The sequence below is a fragment of the Echiichthys vipera genome, assembly GCF_963691815.1.
Source record: "Echiichthys vipera genome assembly, chromosome: 21".
Taxonomy (NCBI): domain Eukaryota; kingdom Metazoa; phylum Chordata; class Actinopteri; order Perciformes; family Trachinidae; genus Echiichthys; species Echiichthys vipera.
The window spans coordinates 19486588-19504605 of NC_139846.1; the positions used below are offsets into that span (position 1 = coordinate 19486588).

Consider the following 18018-nt stretch of genomic DNA (forward strand, 5'->3'; position numbering starts at 1 on the left):
TACAGTTACAGTTCATTTATGTTCAATAGAAAGATCGCACATGGAAAAGAATATATTTTTCATACGTTAAACAAGTCAGTAGATGTTGCGTTGATAATTAAACCCTCTATGTAACGTTGCAGCTGATGGTCAACCACACCCACCCTCACAATCTGCAATTGCATTTTTATTTTATTTTTTAGATAATTACATTTACTTAGTGTTCATTTTTGATTCTTGTCTCAGGATCCTCAAGAGCTTCTCAGTCTGGCTGCAAGTAAGATAACCAATCTGAAGAGAAAAGACATGGATGACAAGTTCATTATTTGCTTGAACAAAGTGTCAAAGCACTTTCCTCCATTTATGGATCGGTGAGTTTGTAGTTCTGCTTTATGTTTCATTTCATCAATCAACATGGTGAATCTTACTGGATGACCTCATTTTCTAACCTGTCTGAGTCTTATTATAACTGCAGCTTTATTTTTTTAACTTTTCAGGTTTGTCAACTACGTGTTCTCCCTCCTGCCGAAGTTGCACGGCGTCTTAAAGACTAATTGTTTGGAGTGCGTGCTGAGCCGAGCTGATGTCATCCCGGACATCTTTCTGAATCTGAAGACCACGGGCTTCGTTCAGATGATGGGCCACAGGTAAAATCCTAACTGCCTCTCCTCCATGATCTGCACGTTTATTGTCTTTCTGGACTGACGAACCTTGCTAGCCTGTACACTGCACTGTAGTTTGTTTTACACCAATGTGGCATGCTTTTAAACAAACAGTGAATGAAAATGAATAACACACTGAACTTTTTTTTTGTGCTGTAACAATGTTTCTGCACATTACTCCTCTGTGCCCCCAGGGACGAAGCAAGGCAGAGAGTGTGTCTGGATATCATCCACAAGATTATTGCCCACCTGACTCCAGTTGAGCTTCAGGAGCTCCTGGGAGCTGTGACGGCTTTCGTTTCCCATCCTTCACCAGTGTGCAGAGAGAGGATGTATGACATTCTCATGTGGATCCAGGACAACTACAGGTACCTCGAGCCCTTTTGGCTTCTGTTTTTAAAATAAATTATCATTTGACATTTCTGCGTGACGATAATCATCTGACCCTGTACAACCTCCTGGCAGGCTTTAAAGTCAAGTTTTCTTTTAAATAATGCCAACATTTCACCATTTAGCATAGCCAGAAACGGTAAACACAGAAATTATTATCACGTTTTTAGATTTCCGACAGTCCTAGAATTTTGCATTTGTGTGCTACCATCAGCGAAAAGTAACCAAATCTAAGCTTAAAATAGTTCTATTTAATCAAAATAACTTTTTTCTATTCATCAATTAGCATCGCCCTAGTAATAACTAACCAGATCTTGTAGTAAAAAAACAAAACTGGAAAGCACGAATGACTCGGCTGAGACTAACATGTGCCAAAATTTCAGCAAAACTATGACTGAACTTAAGGCTGTCTACACAGCAGAGAGGAGAGGACTGCAGAGGTTATAAGTAGAGGTTTAACAATCTTAATAGTTTAATGTGTTTTATTCCAATATTGGTAACATTTGTTGGCACATGGAAACTAAATTGTATATATATTTATTCATATATTTTTGAATAGCTGGAATGTTTATTTCATTTTATTCCAAATTTTCTTGAAATATATTATCAACGAAATCCAACTTGTGTTTTTCTTCTTCATTTCTTTTTTAATAATTAATGGTGTCAAAACAGTGTTATACTGTGAAAAAGATGTCTCCGTCTACTTCCATTGAGGTGCAGGACTTTATATTACAGTAAAAGGCCCCAGGGAGTAAAATGTGACAGGTGTGAAAAACACCCGGAAACTGCTTTGAGTTCAGCTACCTACTGAGTTACCTATCATATCCTTTTTTCCGAATCTTTCTTAAATTACAAAATGGAGCAAATTCTCCAGCACAACTTTTATCATCTTGCTTTTTATGGTCACTGGACTGCATTTTGCATGTGTAGTGACAGCTTTACTGTTGCTTACAGTCCACTGTTACTTCTCTGATGTGATCTTTAATGATCATTTGTTATTCTTCCAGTGATGCAGAGAGCATGGAAGACAACACCTCAGTAGAGGTTTTGAATGCAGCTAAAGAAACACTTCTTCAGGGACTGTCTGAAGAAAACCAAGGCCTTCAGTAAGTGCCCACTATTTCTCACTTGGCTTTTATTTATTTTAGTTATTCTTTCTTATCTTATGCATTGGAGCGTAATCTAGAACAATTCACATTACAATATTTAATGTTTTAACTGAAAAAACACATCCCTGTCTGTCCTTTTATGTTTTCAGGCTTTATGTCCGTAACTTCTGGAGTCAGGAGAAGCGCCTCCCCACTGCGACCCTGGAGCGAATGCTGACGGTGCTTCGTTCTCTGTACTCCTGTCAAATAGAAAGGTGTTTCTTAAGCTTGGCTACTAATCTGCTGCTGGAAATGACCAGCCAGAGTCCTGACTTCAACCGCAACATGTTTGAGTACCCGCTGTCAGAGTGTACCTTCCAGGTCAGTTGGAATGTGCAGCGTTTAGTTTTCTCTGGGTCCGTTTGAAAATGAGCTGGTTTCAAAGATTTCAACTTTTACTTTACGTTACTGATGAGTCTGATCTCCACTCTCTAGGATTATGTGATTGATTCCAACTGGCGCTTCAGGAACACAGTGATGACTCCCATGTTTGTCGAAACTCAAACCTCTCAATCCCAAAGTTTGGCGGCATCGCAGTCTGAAGGCATGAAGGGGAAACTCCGATCCACTCAGAGTTCATTAGAGTTCAGCCAAACCCAAACAGCAGGTACGCCTATAAGTCAAGGAACCTGGTACTCAAGTGTTTGCTTTACCCGTAGATCTGCGGTCACACTATTTGCAGGCTAGCACAGGTGTATTTACCTTGATTTTTCTTTTTTCCCAGGTCGACGCACAGCATATAACTGGCTCACAGGCAGCAGTGTGGATACACTAGCGGATTACACACTCGGCTCTGAGTCTCTGTCTTCATTGTTGGTGTTTGATAAGAAAGCAGAGAGGCGAACTGCAGCAAGGAGACAAGTAGGAGAAGGCTTTGGCCTAAGGCGCCTTACAGCATCAAACGATGAGGTGGACAGTCGCACTAGAGGTTAGTCTCTGAGAAGAAAGAAATACCCACCTGTTTAAATATGCAACACAAGAATATTCCACAAGAGACATATCGGATGAGAGTTTCAATCCACTGTCTGAATAAAGGTAGATTGGTCATAAAAGTCCTTTGGCATTTTTGGAAAGACTGGTGTCTTGAAGAAACTGTAATGAAGAAACATTGTCTGAGATGATTGTTACATATTTGTTGAACTATCTTCTTATTATAACATGTTAAATATTTAGAACATATATGGTGCTGGGGATAAGGCTTCAAAGGTATTAGTATCTGTTTCTGATTATAAAGCAGGTCGAGGTGCTATATGAATACTTAAAAAGGATAAAACTCGATCCACAGAGAAATGCACAAAGCCTGTATCAGAAACTGTGTCGTTAAACGAGCCGTTAGAACTTCTGTACAGTTGTATATAGTTAGAAAGTGCTGCTACAGTCATTCCTCGGCTGCAATGACGGTGCAGAGATGCTGAGTGCAGATGTGGAAGACCTGGAAAAGCTGACCAATCAGAGCAGACTGGGCTGTTGTGGCTTCTTTTTTCAAAGAGACATGCACTAATATGGAGCGTTTCAGACAAAGGGTGAATACAGGTATATTTAAACAGACAGTGTGAGAAAAATAATGTGTTTTTTAAACATTAAAGCATGTAAAGATGTTCTAGTAGAAACCCAAAATACAAGTCTGAACCTGAAAATGAGCATTATATGGGAGCTTTGTCGTTTTAAAACTCTGAGATGATGGACAGATTGTTCTTCTTGTTGAAGACTTCATGTGCAAGATGATTATTATTTGCTTACCAACTTTTCCCTGTCATTCATAGCGGTTAGATGTTAACGAAAAATTTTAAACGTATTGAAATTCTGTTAATGTGAATACCTTTTGTTGTCTACATTTCAACAGCAGCAAACGAGCAACGTAGCAACATCCTGAGACTGAGACGCAGATTTCTCAAGGATCAGGAGAAAGTCAGCTTAAAGTTCGCAAAAAAAGAGATCCAACAACAAAGACAGAGAAAGGTATCAAACAGCCAATATGCTGATTTATCCTTTTAATTCATTTGTAAAAAACTGGATGGTTGTTTTATGGTTGATAACTGTATAGACCTATGCTCACTAACATACTGCCAGTGTCTCTAACCATCAGTGGTTCTGTTGGGTCTCACACAGGAAGACAAAGCTGATCAAAGGCTGCGAAAAGAGGCTCAGGTGACTCTTTATCGTAACTACAGAGTGGGAGACTTCCCAGACGTTCAGATCCCGTACAGTAGCCTCATCGCCCCCCTTCAAGCACTAGCCCAAGTAAGACGTGAATACCCATGAGTACAAACAATACATATACCCGAAACACAGAAACAGCTAATGAATTTATCCTGTGCATGTTTCTTCAGAGAGATCCGATTTTAGCCAAACAGCTGTTCAGCTCCCTGTTTGCTGGAATCCTCCAAGAAATGGAAACCCACAAACCAAAAGCGGAGAGCGGGAGGATTAAAGCGGAGCTGCGGTGCAGCATGAATACATTCCTGAGCAAGAGCACCCTCTGCTTCCCTCCTTTCATAGCGTGTGTGCAGGTAAGACTACAGTGTTCACTGATAGTGTAACCATGAGAACAGTGCCTGTATTAATTACATGTACATCCACCATAGCACTGTATTTACAGGTTTTATCTTTATATTAATGTAGCAGTTTCCTCTTTTACGTTGGTGATGCTGCCACCTTCGTAATTCTCTAATAGGGATATATATTCTCTTTTATGCTGAATTTGGCCAATATTAGCAATATTTGTGATTTTCGTATTTCTAAAATGCAAGTTTTTAGTCCATCTGTGGTGAAAGTAGTAAGAAATGTGCCATGTAAATGCTCCCGTAATAGTGTAGATTCCTTGATTATTAAAGTCCAACTTAAAACTATAAACGTCAGGTCTGAAAGCTGTTGGGTTGAGTTGATACCCTGCTGGTTGTGTTGTTAGGACATGTGCCACCAGCATAAAGAGCTTCAGCAGATCGATCCAGCAGCCATCAGTTCCACTTGCCTGGTGAGTCACCAGCAGCCGTCGGGCATCCTGCTTCTGGAAGAGGGCTTGCTGCATGCCGGTGGCCAGGACGAGCCTCCTGCCAAGCGGTCACGAGGACGCAGAGAAATTCCCCCAGACACCAAAAAATGGATCCAACTCGCAAGGTATTACAACGTCGTAGACCTTGAAACTGGTTCGGTCAGTGCTAGCTTGTAGCTGAATGTTAGTAGCTGAGTAACAGACGACAACTTTAGATGTATTTCATTAGGATGATACCATCATACAAACGGATAGCATAAAAATGTCCCTGTCCTATTCTTCTTTGTTTCCTCTGTTCTCCAGGCTTTATAGATCCCTGGAGGATTATGATGTCGTGCGCGGTATCTTTGGTGGTAAAGTCGGGACCAAGTCGATCACCTGTGCTGCACTTCAAGCTGAAGCCAACACTGACTTTGCAGAAGCTGTGAACCTTTACAACGAGGTATAGTATTACCAATAGAATATCAACATACAACATACAATGAATATAGCATAGTGCTTACGTAGCATGTCACTGCACGCGGATTGGCGCAGTTTTACCAGATTGCTCACTGCCTGAGTAGCACTCTAGTGTAAAAGTGCTTAATGTCTTCACACTGGCAGGCTCTGAACACTGAGAACTGGAGTGACGGCGAGCCCACTGAATCCGAGAAGGACTTCTGGGAGATAGCTGCCATGGAGGCCTACAGTCATCTGTTGGAGTGGAAGTCTCTTCAGTACTGCTCCACTGTGAACATAGATGAAAACTCTCCACCCAACCTGGAGAGTATGTGGTCGGAGCCGCTTTACCAGGTAATACTGTAGATCTGACTTTTCACACTCAAGGGATTCTCATCCTGCAGGATTTGGATGCAAGCATCCCTCCTATGCTCTTCAGTCATCTTTAGTGATAAAACACTGTGATGGTGATTAGATGAGATTCTAGCATGATTAAAGCACTGAAACTAGAGATGTCTTAAGTCCTATTACGCAATGAACATGTAAGTTGGTAAGTGTCCACTATGTGCCCCAACAGTTGTAATGCTTTCCTCACATGAGTCTTTTGCGTTTGTGCCAGGAAATGTACCTGCAGCACATGATCCGCAGCATGTTGAAGCAGCTGCAGCTGGGTGAGACGGATCAAACTCTGCTCAGCTTCATCGACAAAGCCATGCGGGTGGAGGAGCACAAAAAGCTGCTGGAGAGCCACTACAGCCAAGAGCTCAGCTTGCTCTACATCCTGCAGGAGGACTACGAGCGTGCAAAATACTACACCAACTGCGCCATGCAGCTGTTTATGCAGGTCAGCTGTTTCGCATACCTTCTGTCTAGCACCTGAGAGTTTTTAGATCGACAGAGATCGTTATTAATTCATTCTTACTTTAAACGTTTACTTACTATATTCTTCCAAAACGCATTATTTTTATCACTGTCTGTCTGTTGGAATATACCTGTATTCTAGCCTTGCGAGAACATCCTGATCTTGCGAGCTCCATTGTATTTTACTCGCAGATCGGCCTGGTAACGCGTGGCAGAGAAAATATGGAGAAGTTAGCCAAACGGCCGAACCAATCAGCATTAGTTTTCAGGCGGCTCGAAGTGTGACATAATGAGAAGCAACTGTTCAGTGTAAACAACATGGGGGCTTCCGCTGTTGAGATGAGCGCAGCTATCGAGCAAGCCGCTCGCTAACGCTTTTTTCTCTTGGATCCTTCTGTTGGAATATGGACCGGGCACCTGTAATTATGCCTTTTATCCATAAATTCACATTACACAAACGGCAAATATCCTTTATGGACATGTTGTTTACTTTGGCTCGACGCTCTGTTTGTACGTCATAAGCGTCGTCGATCTGATTGGTTGATTTGGCCTGTCTATCACCAACATAGGTGGTTTTATATATATATGAAATATGTGGTGACTTGACACAAAATATGCAGAAATGCATTTGGATCTAAAAAAAATCCACACAGCGTGCACTAAATGTCTTTCTCTACTATAGAATTACTCCAGTGTGGACACGTTGTTGACTCAAAGCCGGCTGACCATCCTGCAGTCAGCGCAGGCCTTGACTGAAATCCAGGACTTCCTGGTGTTCATTAAAGGAGAGGGTGAGTGGAGATATTGTCTTTAGAACTTTTTTTAAAGAGTTGCAGTAGTAACTTTTATTGTTTGTCATCATTAGTGTCTGTGAGCTCCCTGAAGTGGCTCATCAGACGCTGGACTGAGCGTTACCCTGATGCTAAAGCAGATCCAGTGAACTTATGGGATGATATCATTACATCTCGGTAAGAACAACAATGTATATTTATCCTGCATCTCTTTTGAATGATCAGATAAGATGTTGTGACAGTGTTAAATTTGATCTCCATTTTTTCAGATGTTTCTTCTTGGACAAGATCAGGGAGAAGCTGAGAGGCCCCACTCCCAGTGAAAGCATGGAGGTGGACACTTCAGAAGACCCAGCAGTTGACATCGACACATTAGTAAATGACTGCAAGTTCAACATGAAGCTACAGATGGCCAACAGTGCATGGAAGCAGGTGAAGAAACAGCTGTGGAAGGTTGTTTTTTTTAAGCTTTCACATGTCCACAAACTCATCTTGGATGTTGTTTTCAGAATAACTTTCCTGTGGCCACCAAGCTGCTAAAGCAACTTCACAAAGAAGCCAAAACCAACAGAGGCTGGTTGCCGCGGTGGGTCCACAGTTTTAGCCGCTACTGCCATAAACGCAGCCAGACCCAGAGTCCCGTGGAGCAAATCAGTGCCATGCTGAAGAATATCCCACTGCTGGGTAAGCAGGGAAAGTGACTCCTGTACATTATCTTCACAATGAAAGCTGATCACTGTATTTGTCACTGTCATGATGAAACATTTGACTTTCCACAGTTGTTGTGATAAACTTAAAGACGCTTTTTTTGTTTTCTTGTAAACCAAGAGAAGTTATGTTTACATCCAGTGTTATTCACCAAAACACAACAAATACAACAAATATATTTAGTGCATTTCCTTCCCCATAAAACATTTGTGAAGCACATTTTCTAAATATTTCTTGTTTACGTTCATGTTTACTTGGTAGAAATCTTCTTCTTCTTCTTCTTCTTCTTCTTCTTCTTCTTCTGCTGCTGCATTTGCTCCAGCTGTATATGAGTGCATGTGTCCTTGTGTGCATGCACAATACAAACGCAACAGGGACTCAATACAAGAAGCGACTTCTTGGGGCTGAAAAAAAAAAAGCTAACACTAATTGCCCAAAACTGCAGTTCCTTGAATGGCCACTTGAATGGCTGGATCCAAAACAGAGTATATTACCCAACTTTACAGCAGAAATAAACATGTTTACAGCCTGGAACACAAAAAAAGACAGATTTTTTTAACAACCAACCTGTTTAAATTAAATAATATTTTATATTTATATTTGTATTTATTTATAAATATATATATATATATATATATATATATATATATATATATTTAATATAAGGTATTCCGCATATGGCATGGTTAATGAGACCCGAGAACATTTTCAACTAGAACTTTGTCACAGCAACTTGCACACATACTAAAGTGTGACTTCAGCTGCTCTTGTCTCCTGTTGAGATGTTTCATGTCCGCTCTTTTCTCTCTGCAGATGACCTTCAGGCTGACTGTCAGAGTGCCACAGCAAAAGTATTCAGATACCAGAAGATACTCCAGGGTACGTCTTTCCACATTTTGGCCACAGCTGTAAGCAAGAGCCCCTCGGTCCTGGGAACTATTGGAGCTGAGAAAGCAGGGAGAGTTGCAACACTTTCTGGAGCTGCTTGGCCCAGTGAAAACCCAAAGGTACTTTACTTTAGTATTTATTTACTTTTTCAACCTTATTTAAAAAGTATAACGTACATGTACAAAGTCTATGTAAATCAGAGAGTTTATCTGCTGTATACCCTGTAGAACATTGAAGTGGGGCTGCAGTTAAGAGCACTGGCGTTGCTGCGTGATGCGACCAGAAAGGCTGATGAAGAGCTTCAGTCTTATACTCAGGACTGTGTGGAAAGCAGCAGCATCATTGAGACATACATGGCTCTGGCTAACTTCTGTGACAAACGACTGCGAGAGGAGGAGCAGAGTGATACTAGTGAGTTATTATACTAATTGTGATTCATAGTGTGCCTTTGTTGGACACTTACCAGTTATCCAGATTTACCAATGAATGCACTCTGGAGTTGAAATAAAGGTTCATTGAGTGCACAGTCATGTATGCACTAAAATGTCTAAAAACAAATATATTATACTGTATATTTTGTTGAGTTGTGTTATCCCAAATGTTTCCAACGACAGAAAGTTACATATTGTACATTTATTTATTATATTGCATTTTGTTTTTGCAGAAAGCCAACTTCCAGACCTGCCTGTTCATGTAGTGGAGAGCATGTTGAAAGCCCTGAAGATGAACTCAGAGGAAGCTCGCCTCAAGTTCCCACGTCTGCTGCAAATCATTGAGTTGTACCCGTCTGAGACACTGGACCTCATGACAAAAGAGGTTAGATTAAGACCAGGGTGTGGTGGAGGTTAAACCCACACTTATACAGTCTATCTACCCCACTTTGCCTATGCAAAATATTTAACCTTCTTCTTGAGCTGCTGTAAATGATTGTAGTAATGATACTATGTATAGATTTTATTCCAAATATAATTGTCTTGTCTCTGTTTTGCGATGGTCCCGACTATTGTTGTAGTAAGCTTCATTAGCTGGGTTATCCCTGCTCAAGAATTGATGACGAGCATCTAAAAATCATACCTGCAGCTGAGACGAGACTGTTTAATATATTAAACAACAATGTATGAGTGTATGAATAAATGTATGTTAAGCTTTGTAAGTAAAACACTACATCAAAGCTGCTTTTTGTGACAGTGACAGTGCTATCTTTCCGTGTGTAGATGATGTCGCTTCCCTCCTGGATGCTGATTGGCTGGATCAGTCAAATGGTCGCCCTGTTGGACAAGCCCGAAGCTGTGGCGGTGCAGCACTGCATCAGGCAGATAGCAGAGTGCTACCCTCAAGCTCTGGTTTACGCTCTTATGATCAGCAGTGAGAGTTACCAGTTTGAGGACTCTGCTACAGGCTACTCGCAGCAGGAGTTTGTCAAAGGGTAAACTGCTGGATGTTTTGTCTGGAGGAAGAAAGAAAAATGGCAGTATGGTTTTTATATAAACATCTTCTTATTGATAATGTGTGTGTGTGTGTCAACAGGCTCAGGAGCATGCTGGATAAGGGAGGACCTGTGAAGAAGTTTGTGGATGCACTGCAGCAGCTTACAAACCCTGAGATGCTTTTTAAGGTAATAAGTGCAAGTTCAGCCCTCAGCTAACCAAGCTGCCAGATACTGGTCACAGGCCTGTCGTTGATTATTGTCATGTTGGTCCACACAGGATTGGTGGGATTGTGTAAAAAATGAATTGGAGAAACCGAGCTTTGACAAGAAGCGGATGGGTGACATGTACGACGACATGAACTCTTCTCTCGGGAATCCAAACACGGGCAGTCATGGGATGTTTCGCACCAAATTCATTAAAGTTTGTAGTTTGCTTCGATCTCTTTTGTATAGCAAAAGTATCCATATTCTACAACAATGCAATTTTCAATGTTTTTATTCAACAGAAATTTGCTAAAGATGTGGAGAAACTGCTGGGACCTAAAGGCAGCAAGCTGTTTGAGAAGAGGAAAGACAAAAGCTTTTTGCGGCAGGTGGATGAACTGGCAGCATCCATGCGCGGCCTCTGGAATCAAAAGGAACCAGGGAACCTGAAGGAATACTCCCCCTGGCTGAGTGGCTTTAAAGCAGACGCATTCAGCAATGAGCTGGAGATCCCAGGTCAGAACAATCTGAACTCTTGCATTATTGTACTTTGCCGATTTTGACAAATCTTGTATAAGCCATGCTATTATATCATGAGTTAACACATCATGAGTTAGTTTTAGTCATTGGTGTACTAATTTAAACAAATACATATATCCTCACATTGATTTAGCTGTAGATAAGCAAACTGAGACCTACAAGATATGAATAAACAGTTGAAATAGTTAAAGTAAACTGTTTAAATGGTTTAAATAAATAATGTTGTCGATGAGTTGACAGGGCTAGGGTACTTCTGTCAAGAAATTGTTGGGAATCACTGATTTAGAAAACATGATTTTTCCAACAGTGAAAATAAAAGATATTATTTAATTGACCTCTGCTCACTGATGAGGATGTTTTCCCCTCTCTCATTGCAGGACAATATGATGGCCGATCCAAACCTTTGCCAGAGTATCATGCAAAAATAACAGGCTTCGACGAAAGGGTATGCTTTCATTGTCATTCACTGTAACATGATCATTAAAATGTTCTAATATAGCAAACTGTGTACGTCTGTGATCGCTCAGTGTGCTTACATTGGTGTGAATCTATGTCCCACAGGTAAAGGTGATGTCCTCCATCCGCCGCCCCAAACGCCTGATCATCCGTGGGGATGATGAACGAGACCACCCCTTTCTGGTGAAGGGTGGAGAGGACCTCCGTCAAGACCAACGCATCGAGCAGCTTTTTACTGTCATGAACATTGTGCTGAGTCAGGACGCCGCCTGCACACACAGGGGCATGCAGCTGCGCACCTATCAAGTCATTCCCATAACCACAAGGTACCAGGCTCATTTGTATCATTCCTTATTAAACAAGAACCACATATAAAAACATCAATCTCAAGATGAGAGGAGATGGTTTTTACCAGATTTAGCCATTCAGTTTATTTATGTTCGGTTGGTCCATCATTCTGTCATTCGGGTTAAACTTGTGCATATACTGATTACAGGGATTGAGGGGGGGACGTAGAACTGGATTATACTGGTTTCAAATAAGCAATAAAACCATATAAACATGTTTAGTAAACCGTATGAATCTGATAATGAGCAAGATATGGGTCCTTTAAATGATTTATTAGGGATTAAGGCCAATCATTGCCACCCCTGCCTGACACCCTTCTTATTATACAAAAAAACAACAGTCAACCTAATGGACCACTTTCTCTTCCTTTACAGAATTGGTCTCATTGAATGGATGGAGAATACCACTACTCTGAAAGAGTTCCTGCATAGCACCATGACTGCCGTGGAACAGCAAAGGGCAGGGAGGTACTGTTTGAACATTTAGATGTCAGTCCGCTGTCTTGATATGTTGCTGTGCTACAAAGGTAAACAAGATGATGATCAATCAAAGTTTCAAAATAAGACATTCATTGAAGGTGCGCCTTATAGTGCGGAAAATACGGTAATAGAAAATACTTCAGACAAAATGTGTTTAACAAATGTGTTTTGCTGCTGTGTTAATAGCCCTGTCAATGTATCAACAAAAATCAGCTGACAATAATCAGCGTGCTCTCCATGGTGCACCTTTAACCAGTGATGTTTATCTTTTACGATCGTACATGTAGAAGATGTGTATGTGAACTGGGATTTGTTTTTCCTAAAGGTGTGTTGAAGACTACAATAAATGGCTCCAAAGCGTGGCTCAAAAGTCAAATGGAAGTGGTATTGCGCTGTATGGTGTGGCTTACAAGTAAGTCTGCTGAATGTTCATTTTTGTTCCTGAAAGTCTGCTGAATCATGTTGATTGTAATTTACTATTAACTATTTACTCATAGTCTTAAACCGACTGTTTTATAGTGTTTTGCTAAATACGAGATATCACACAGCTAAGGCATGTTTATCGTTTGTCAGGAAAGCAAAACGCACAGAGACGGTCAGCAACTTTTCAAAGGTGGTGCAGCATGTGCCCGGTGATCTCCTGAAGTAAGTTGAATATCTGTACAATAAAACTGCTCATGTAGTTTAACAAATGGAGTAACACATTATCTTCTCTTTTTCAATTTCTAGGAGAGCTTTCCTGAAGATGTGCAACAGTCCAGAGGCCTTTCTTTCCTTGCGCTCACACTTCATCAGCTCACATGCCTTGCTGTGCGTTAGCCACTGGATTCTAGGCATCGGAGACCGCCATCTCTCCAACTTCATGATCAACATGGAGACAGGCGGCATGATTGGCATCGACTTTGGTCATGCATTTGGTTCAGCCACACAGGTTAGCCATGCTCTTTGCAGGGCAGAAAACTTTGAACTTTAACTAAATGTTGAGACGGACGGACATTGTCATCCATAGAGATGTAGCACTAGCATGGATGACGCTTTAACAGTAGGTAACAGGTTTGGTCATGTGGTTCTGAAGGCATTTACCCACCAGGGAAGGTTTTTTTCATGCGATTCATTTTCATATATAAACATATTATTTTTTCTTCGAACTGATGTTTCTGTTATTATTACCACAGAACGCAAATATAATTTTTTTGAACAAGACAGATGTGTCTGAGCTTTCGCACCACGAATAAAAGCATCGAAGAAGAAGATGAAGATCATTTTTTTCACTCTGTTATTATTATACAGGTTACACACAGGCCCGAAATACACACACATGCACAAACAGGACCTATATACATGCAATTAATGGAGAGATGTTAGAGAGAGGGGGCTGCCAATGGATCAGCGCAGTTTGGGGATTAACTGTTCGTACTCGTTCGGACTGCGGAGCCTTGTGTTGTTGTTTTTTAACCCCTTACAACCTCAGCAGATCCATTACTTACATTCTTACCGTTCATAATAAAGGCTTTAGACTTGTACACTGTTTACGTAAAGGTAAAGAAAGATGCAAAATATTAGCAATTTTTTTTACATTTTCGTGTTGTGCGTTCGTCATGCCCCACTGTGTAAAGCCCTTCCTGTGTGAATGTGTCCAGCTGTACGAATGTGAACAGTAACTTGTTGAAAAAGACCCAGGCATCTCTTGATAATAACTCCATCTCCTCACAGTTCCTCCCTGTGCCTGAGCTCATGCCTTTCCGGCTGACCCAGCAGTTTGTGAATCTAATGCAACCACTGAAGGAGTCGGGTTTGATCCAGAGCATCATGGTCCACTCCCTCCGAGCTTACAGTGCCGAGCCAGACCTTTTGCTTAACACCATGGATGTGTTCGTCAAGGAGCCCTCGCTGGACTGGAAGGTAACCAATCACCCCTGCTCTAAGCTGGGGAATAACTGTAATGACTGTATATACAGTGCCTTGCGAAAGTATTCGGCCCCCTTGAACCTTTCAACATTTCGCCACATTTCAGGCTTCAAACATAAAGATATAAAAGTTTAATTTTTTGTCAAGAATCAACAACAAGTAGGACACAATCGTGAAGTGGAACGAAATTTATTGGATACTTTAAACTTTTTTAACAAATAAAAAACTGAAAAGTGGGGCGTGCAATATTATTCGGCCCCTTTACTTTCAGTGCAGCAAACTCACTCCAGAAGTTCAGTGAGGATCTTTGAATGATCCAATGTTGTCCTAAATGACTGATGATGATAAATAGAATGCACCTGTGTGTAATCAAGTCTCCGTATAAATGCACCTGCTCTTTGATAGTCTCAGGGTTCTGTTTAAGGCGCAGAGAGAACCATGAAGACAAAGGAACACACCAGGCAGGTCCGAGATACTGTTGTGGAGAAGTTTAAAGCCGGATTTGGATACAAAAAGATTTCCCAAGCTTTAAACATCTCTAGGAGCACTGTGCAAGCAATTATATTGATGGAAGGAGTATCAGACCACTGCAAATCTACCAAGACCCGGCCGTCCCTCCAAACTTTCATCTCAAACAAGGAGAAGACTGATTAGAGATACAGCCAAGAGGCCCATGATCACTCTGGATGAACTGCAGATAACTACAGCTGAGGTGGGAGAGTCTGTCCATAGGACAACAATCAGTCGTGCACTGCACAAATCTGGCCTTTATGGAAGAGTGGCAAGAAGAAAGCCATTTCTCAAAGATATCCATAAAAAGTCTCGTTTAAAGTTTGCCACAAGCCACCTGGGAGACACACCAAACATGTGGAAGAAGGTGCTCTGGTCAGATGAAACCAAAGTCGAACTTTTTGGCCACAATGCAAAACGATATGTTTGGCGTAAAAGCAACACAGCTCATCACCCTGAACACACCATCCCCACTGTCAAACATGGTGGTGGCAGCATCATGGTTTGGGCCTGCTTTTCTTCAGCACAGACAGGGAAGATGGCTACAATTGATGGGAAGATGGATGGAGCCAAATACAGGACCATTCTGGAAGAAAACCTGTTGGAGTCTGCAAAAGACCTGAGACTGGGACGGAGATTTATCTTCCAACAGGACAATGATCCAAAACATAAAGCCAAATCTACAATGGAATGGTTCACAAATAGACATATCCAGGTGTTAGAATGGCCAAGTCAAAGTCCAGACCTGAATCCAATCGAGAATCTGTGGAAAGAGCTGAAGACTGCTGTTCACAAACGCTCTCCATCCAACCTCACTGAGCTCGAGCTGTTTTGCAAGGAAGAATGGGCAAGAATTCCAGTCTCTCGATGTGCAAAACTGATAGAGACATACCCCAAGCGACTTGCAGCTGTAATTGCAGCAAAAGGTGGCGCTACAAAGTATTAGCGCAAGGGGGCCGAATAATATTGCACGCCCCACTTTTCAGTTTTTTATTTGTTAAAAAAGTTTAAAGTATCCAATAAATTTCGTTCCACGTCACGATTGTGTCCTACTTGTTGTTGATTCTTGACAAAAAATTACACTTTTATATCTTCATGTTTGAAGCCTGAAATGTGGCGAAATGTTGAAAGGTTCAAGGGGGCCGAATACTTTCGCAAGGCACTGTATAGTATAGTTGTGACATCACAACTGTACAGGAGTCCCGACGGCTCGGTTAAAGACAAAGTTTCTAAATATGGGTTGTTTGCATTTCTCTGTGGATTGAGAGTTTTGATACTTTCACCGTATTTTTATTGCAGATTAACCGGCTTTATAATAAAAAAAAAAAGGAAATGGAAATCTCACTTTTTTAACAATATGTGAGCTTTGATCTTCATTATACAGTAAATAAACTGCTGTACATGATGTTTCCCCGTTGCTATTACACAGAACTTTGAGCTGAAACAGCTGAAGAAAGGAGGCACGTGGACGGACAACGTAAACACCAAAGAAATCAACTGGTTTCCCCTACAGAAGGTGAACTTTGCCAGAAGAAAACTAGAGGGAGCAAATCCAGCTGCTATAACCAGGTATATCATCAAGTCATACCATGGCAGACCATGGTTAGGCCACACTGAGGATTTATTTTTTTAATTAAAGGTGCACATACTTCCAGCGTTGGGAGCCATAATGGTGGAAATAGTGCTTCAATTGTATAATTCACCATATTACACAATTACAGTGTTACATTGGCTGTCCTGGGATGGCCCTAACAATTCAGAGGGTTATTTTTTACCTATTCTAAAATGGAGAATTTGAATAGTTCCCGAAACAGTCTTGGTTATGTCTGGAAGGATGAGACTGGGTGAGGACCCCCCTGAACCCCGCTTGAGAAGCCTCGGATGTTCTCAAGTCCTAGAAACAGCCCTGGCCCTAACACTGAACTAACAACACTTGCATTGGTTGTCAAAAGTGTTGATGTATTCAAGGGGTGGAGACAATTAAAGTTATATCCGCCGCATTATGCAATCCAATATGAGTGCTGCAAAAACCCCTTTGTTTGTTTCAACGTTATGTCATTATTAGTTCTGTTTCAGAGGCTGTTTTTGGGCTTTTCTAGATGCTATTCATTTTTCAACTTTCTCATCCAACATTCAGTTTTAATCCAGATTACTGCGGCTGGTGTTCCATTTGAATTTGACTTGTGTGTGTGTGTGATGAGACGCTGGTTTCTTTTTGTCAGTGAGGAGCTGAAGCTGGGCTTTGAGAAGGACGCTGCCTACCCGGGGATGCAGTCTGTGGCCCTGGGGACCGAGGAGCACAACATTCGTGCCAAGCTTCCAGCTGCGGGCCTGTCGGTGGAGAAGCAGGTGGACTGTCTGCTCGACCAAGCCATGGACCCAAATGTGCTTGGCAGGGTTTGGGCGGGCTGGGAACCATGGTTCTGATTCTTTGATTCATAAAACGTCATAACCAAATCTTATCATGGAAACTTTAGAACAGGTTTGTATTGTTTGGTGGTCTTAAAAAGATCGCTGTAATATGAAATGTTATATGTTATATGGCGTAGTTTGTACGGCAGGAGTAGCATATTATCTCACACTCTAAGTCTGGAAAAAGGATAGAATTTGGGAATTGTTTAAAATCGGAGACAAATGCCTTAATGTTGACCACTTCAAATATTTTTGGAGGGAACCAATTATTAGCATCTTTTACTGTTTTGTAATGTCAATTTCAAATAAAAAATATAAATATGTTAAAAGTGCTTGAGAGGCTGAAAATATAATACATGTACAAAGAACACCTTAGCCATCTAGTAGCAACTGATGTATATTGCAAACTTGCACAAATTCATTATTCCCTGTTTCCCTGTTTCCCTGTTTCTGTGAACATGGCAGACTTGAACATGCACACCAGGTGTGGACTGAGCCCTGAATGTTCACAGTGTCTCAAAAGTGTTCATGATTAAAGCTTTATTTAAATATACACCAGTTCTGAGAGTTGAGCCATAAAAAGCAGAAGTGTGGTCAACCTTGAAGGGTGGGACGTTAACCTGTCTAATGTAACGCAGGAAACAGCAGCTGCAACGCCTCACAAAAGCAGAAGTCGGCTCTGCAATTTGTTGCTAAAACCCAGCAAAGCTCTGCCGAGGACTTTCTGCACTTTGACTGATTTTGTAAATACCTTTAGGGCCCTTTGGACTGCAGCTACTGCATATTAAATCAACTGACCTACAAAGGGATCAAAGATAAACTAAGCCTTATAACTACACAAAGTAGAACTGGAACAAATCTGTCAATTATTATGT

General features: G+C 41.2%; 1 protein-coding gene across 1 annotated transcript in view; it reads left to right on the top strand.

Annotated features, from left to right (window-relative positions):
- Nucleotides 1-17464, top strand: part of prkdc (protein kinase, DNA-activated, catalytic subunit) — a 43575-nt gene extending 26111 nt beyond the window's left edge. Inside the window, exons 53-86 of the mRNA XM_083936604.1 lie at nt 226-350; nt 477-626; nt 836-1009; nt 2039-2137; nt 2290-2500; nt 2615-2786; nt 2904-3107; nt 4023-4138; nt 4289-4420; nt 4510-4689; nt 5088-5296; nt 5475-5613; nt 5775-5963; nt 6229-6453; nt 7153-7261; nt 7336-7438; nt 7531-7693; nt 7771-7945; nt 8783-8976; nt 9085-9268; nt 9522-9673; nt 10072-10283; nt 10385-10472; nt 10564-10707; nt 10793-11006; nt 11408-11475; nt 11592-11812; nt 12209-12301; nt 12639-12725; nt 12887-12958; nt 13043-13244; nt 14027-14215; nt 16161-16300; nt 16954-17464. Coding sequence (XP_083792730.1) covers nt 226-350; nt 477-626; nt 836-1009; nt 2039-2137; nt 2290-2500; nt 2615-2786; nt 2904-3107; nt 4023-4138; nt 4289-4420; nt 4510-4689; nt 5088-5296; nt 5475-5613; nt 5775-5963; nt 6229-6453; nt 7153-7261; nt 7336-7438; nt 7531-7693; nt 7771-7945; nt 8783-8976; nt 9085-9268; nt 9522-9673; nt 10072-10283; nt 10385-10472; nt 10564-10707; nt 10793-11006; nt 11408-11475; nt 11592-11812; nt 12209-12301; nt 12639-12725; nt 12887-12958; nt 13043-13244; nt 14027-14215; nt 16161-16300; nt 16954-17158 — 5340 coding nt within the window. The 3' untranslated portion in view covers nt 17159-17464. The remainder of the gene's footprint in view (nt 1-225; nt 351-476; nt 627-835; nt 1010-2038; nt 2138-2289; nt 2501-2614; nt 2787-2903; nt 3108-4022; nt 4139-4288; nt 4421-4509; nt 4690-5087; nt 5297-5474; nt 5614-5774; nt 5964-6228; nt 6454-7152; nt 7262-7335; nt 7439-7530; nt 7694-7770; nt 7946-8782; nt 8977-9084; nt 9269-9521; nt 9674-10071; nt 10284-10384; nt 10473-10563; nt 10708-10792; nt 11007-11407; nt 11476-11591; nt 11813-12208; nt 12302-12638; nt 12726-12886; nt 12959-13042; nt 13245-14026; nt 14216-16160; nt 16301-16953) is intronic.
- Nucleotides 17465-18018: the final 554 nt, after the last annotated feature.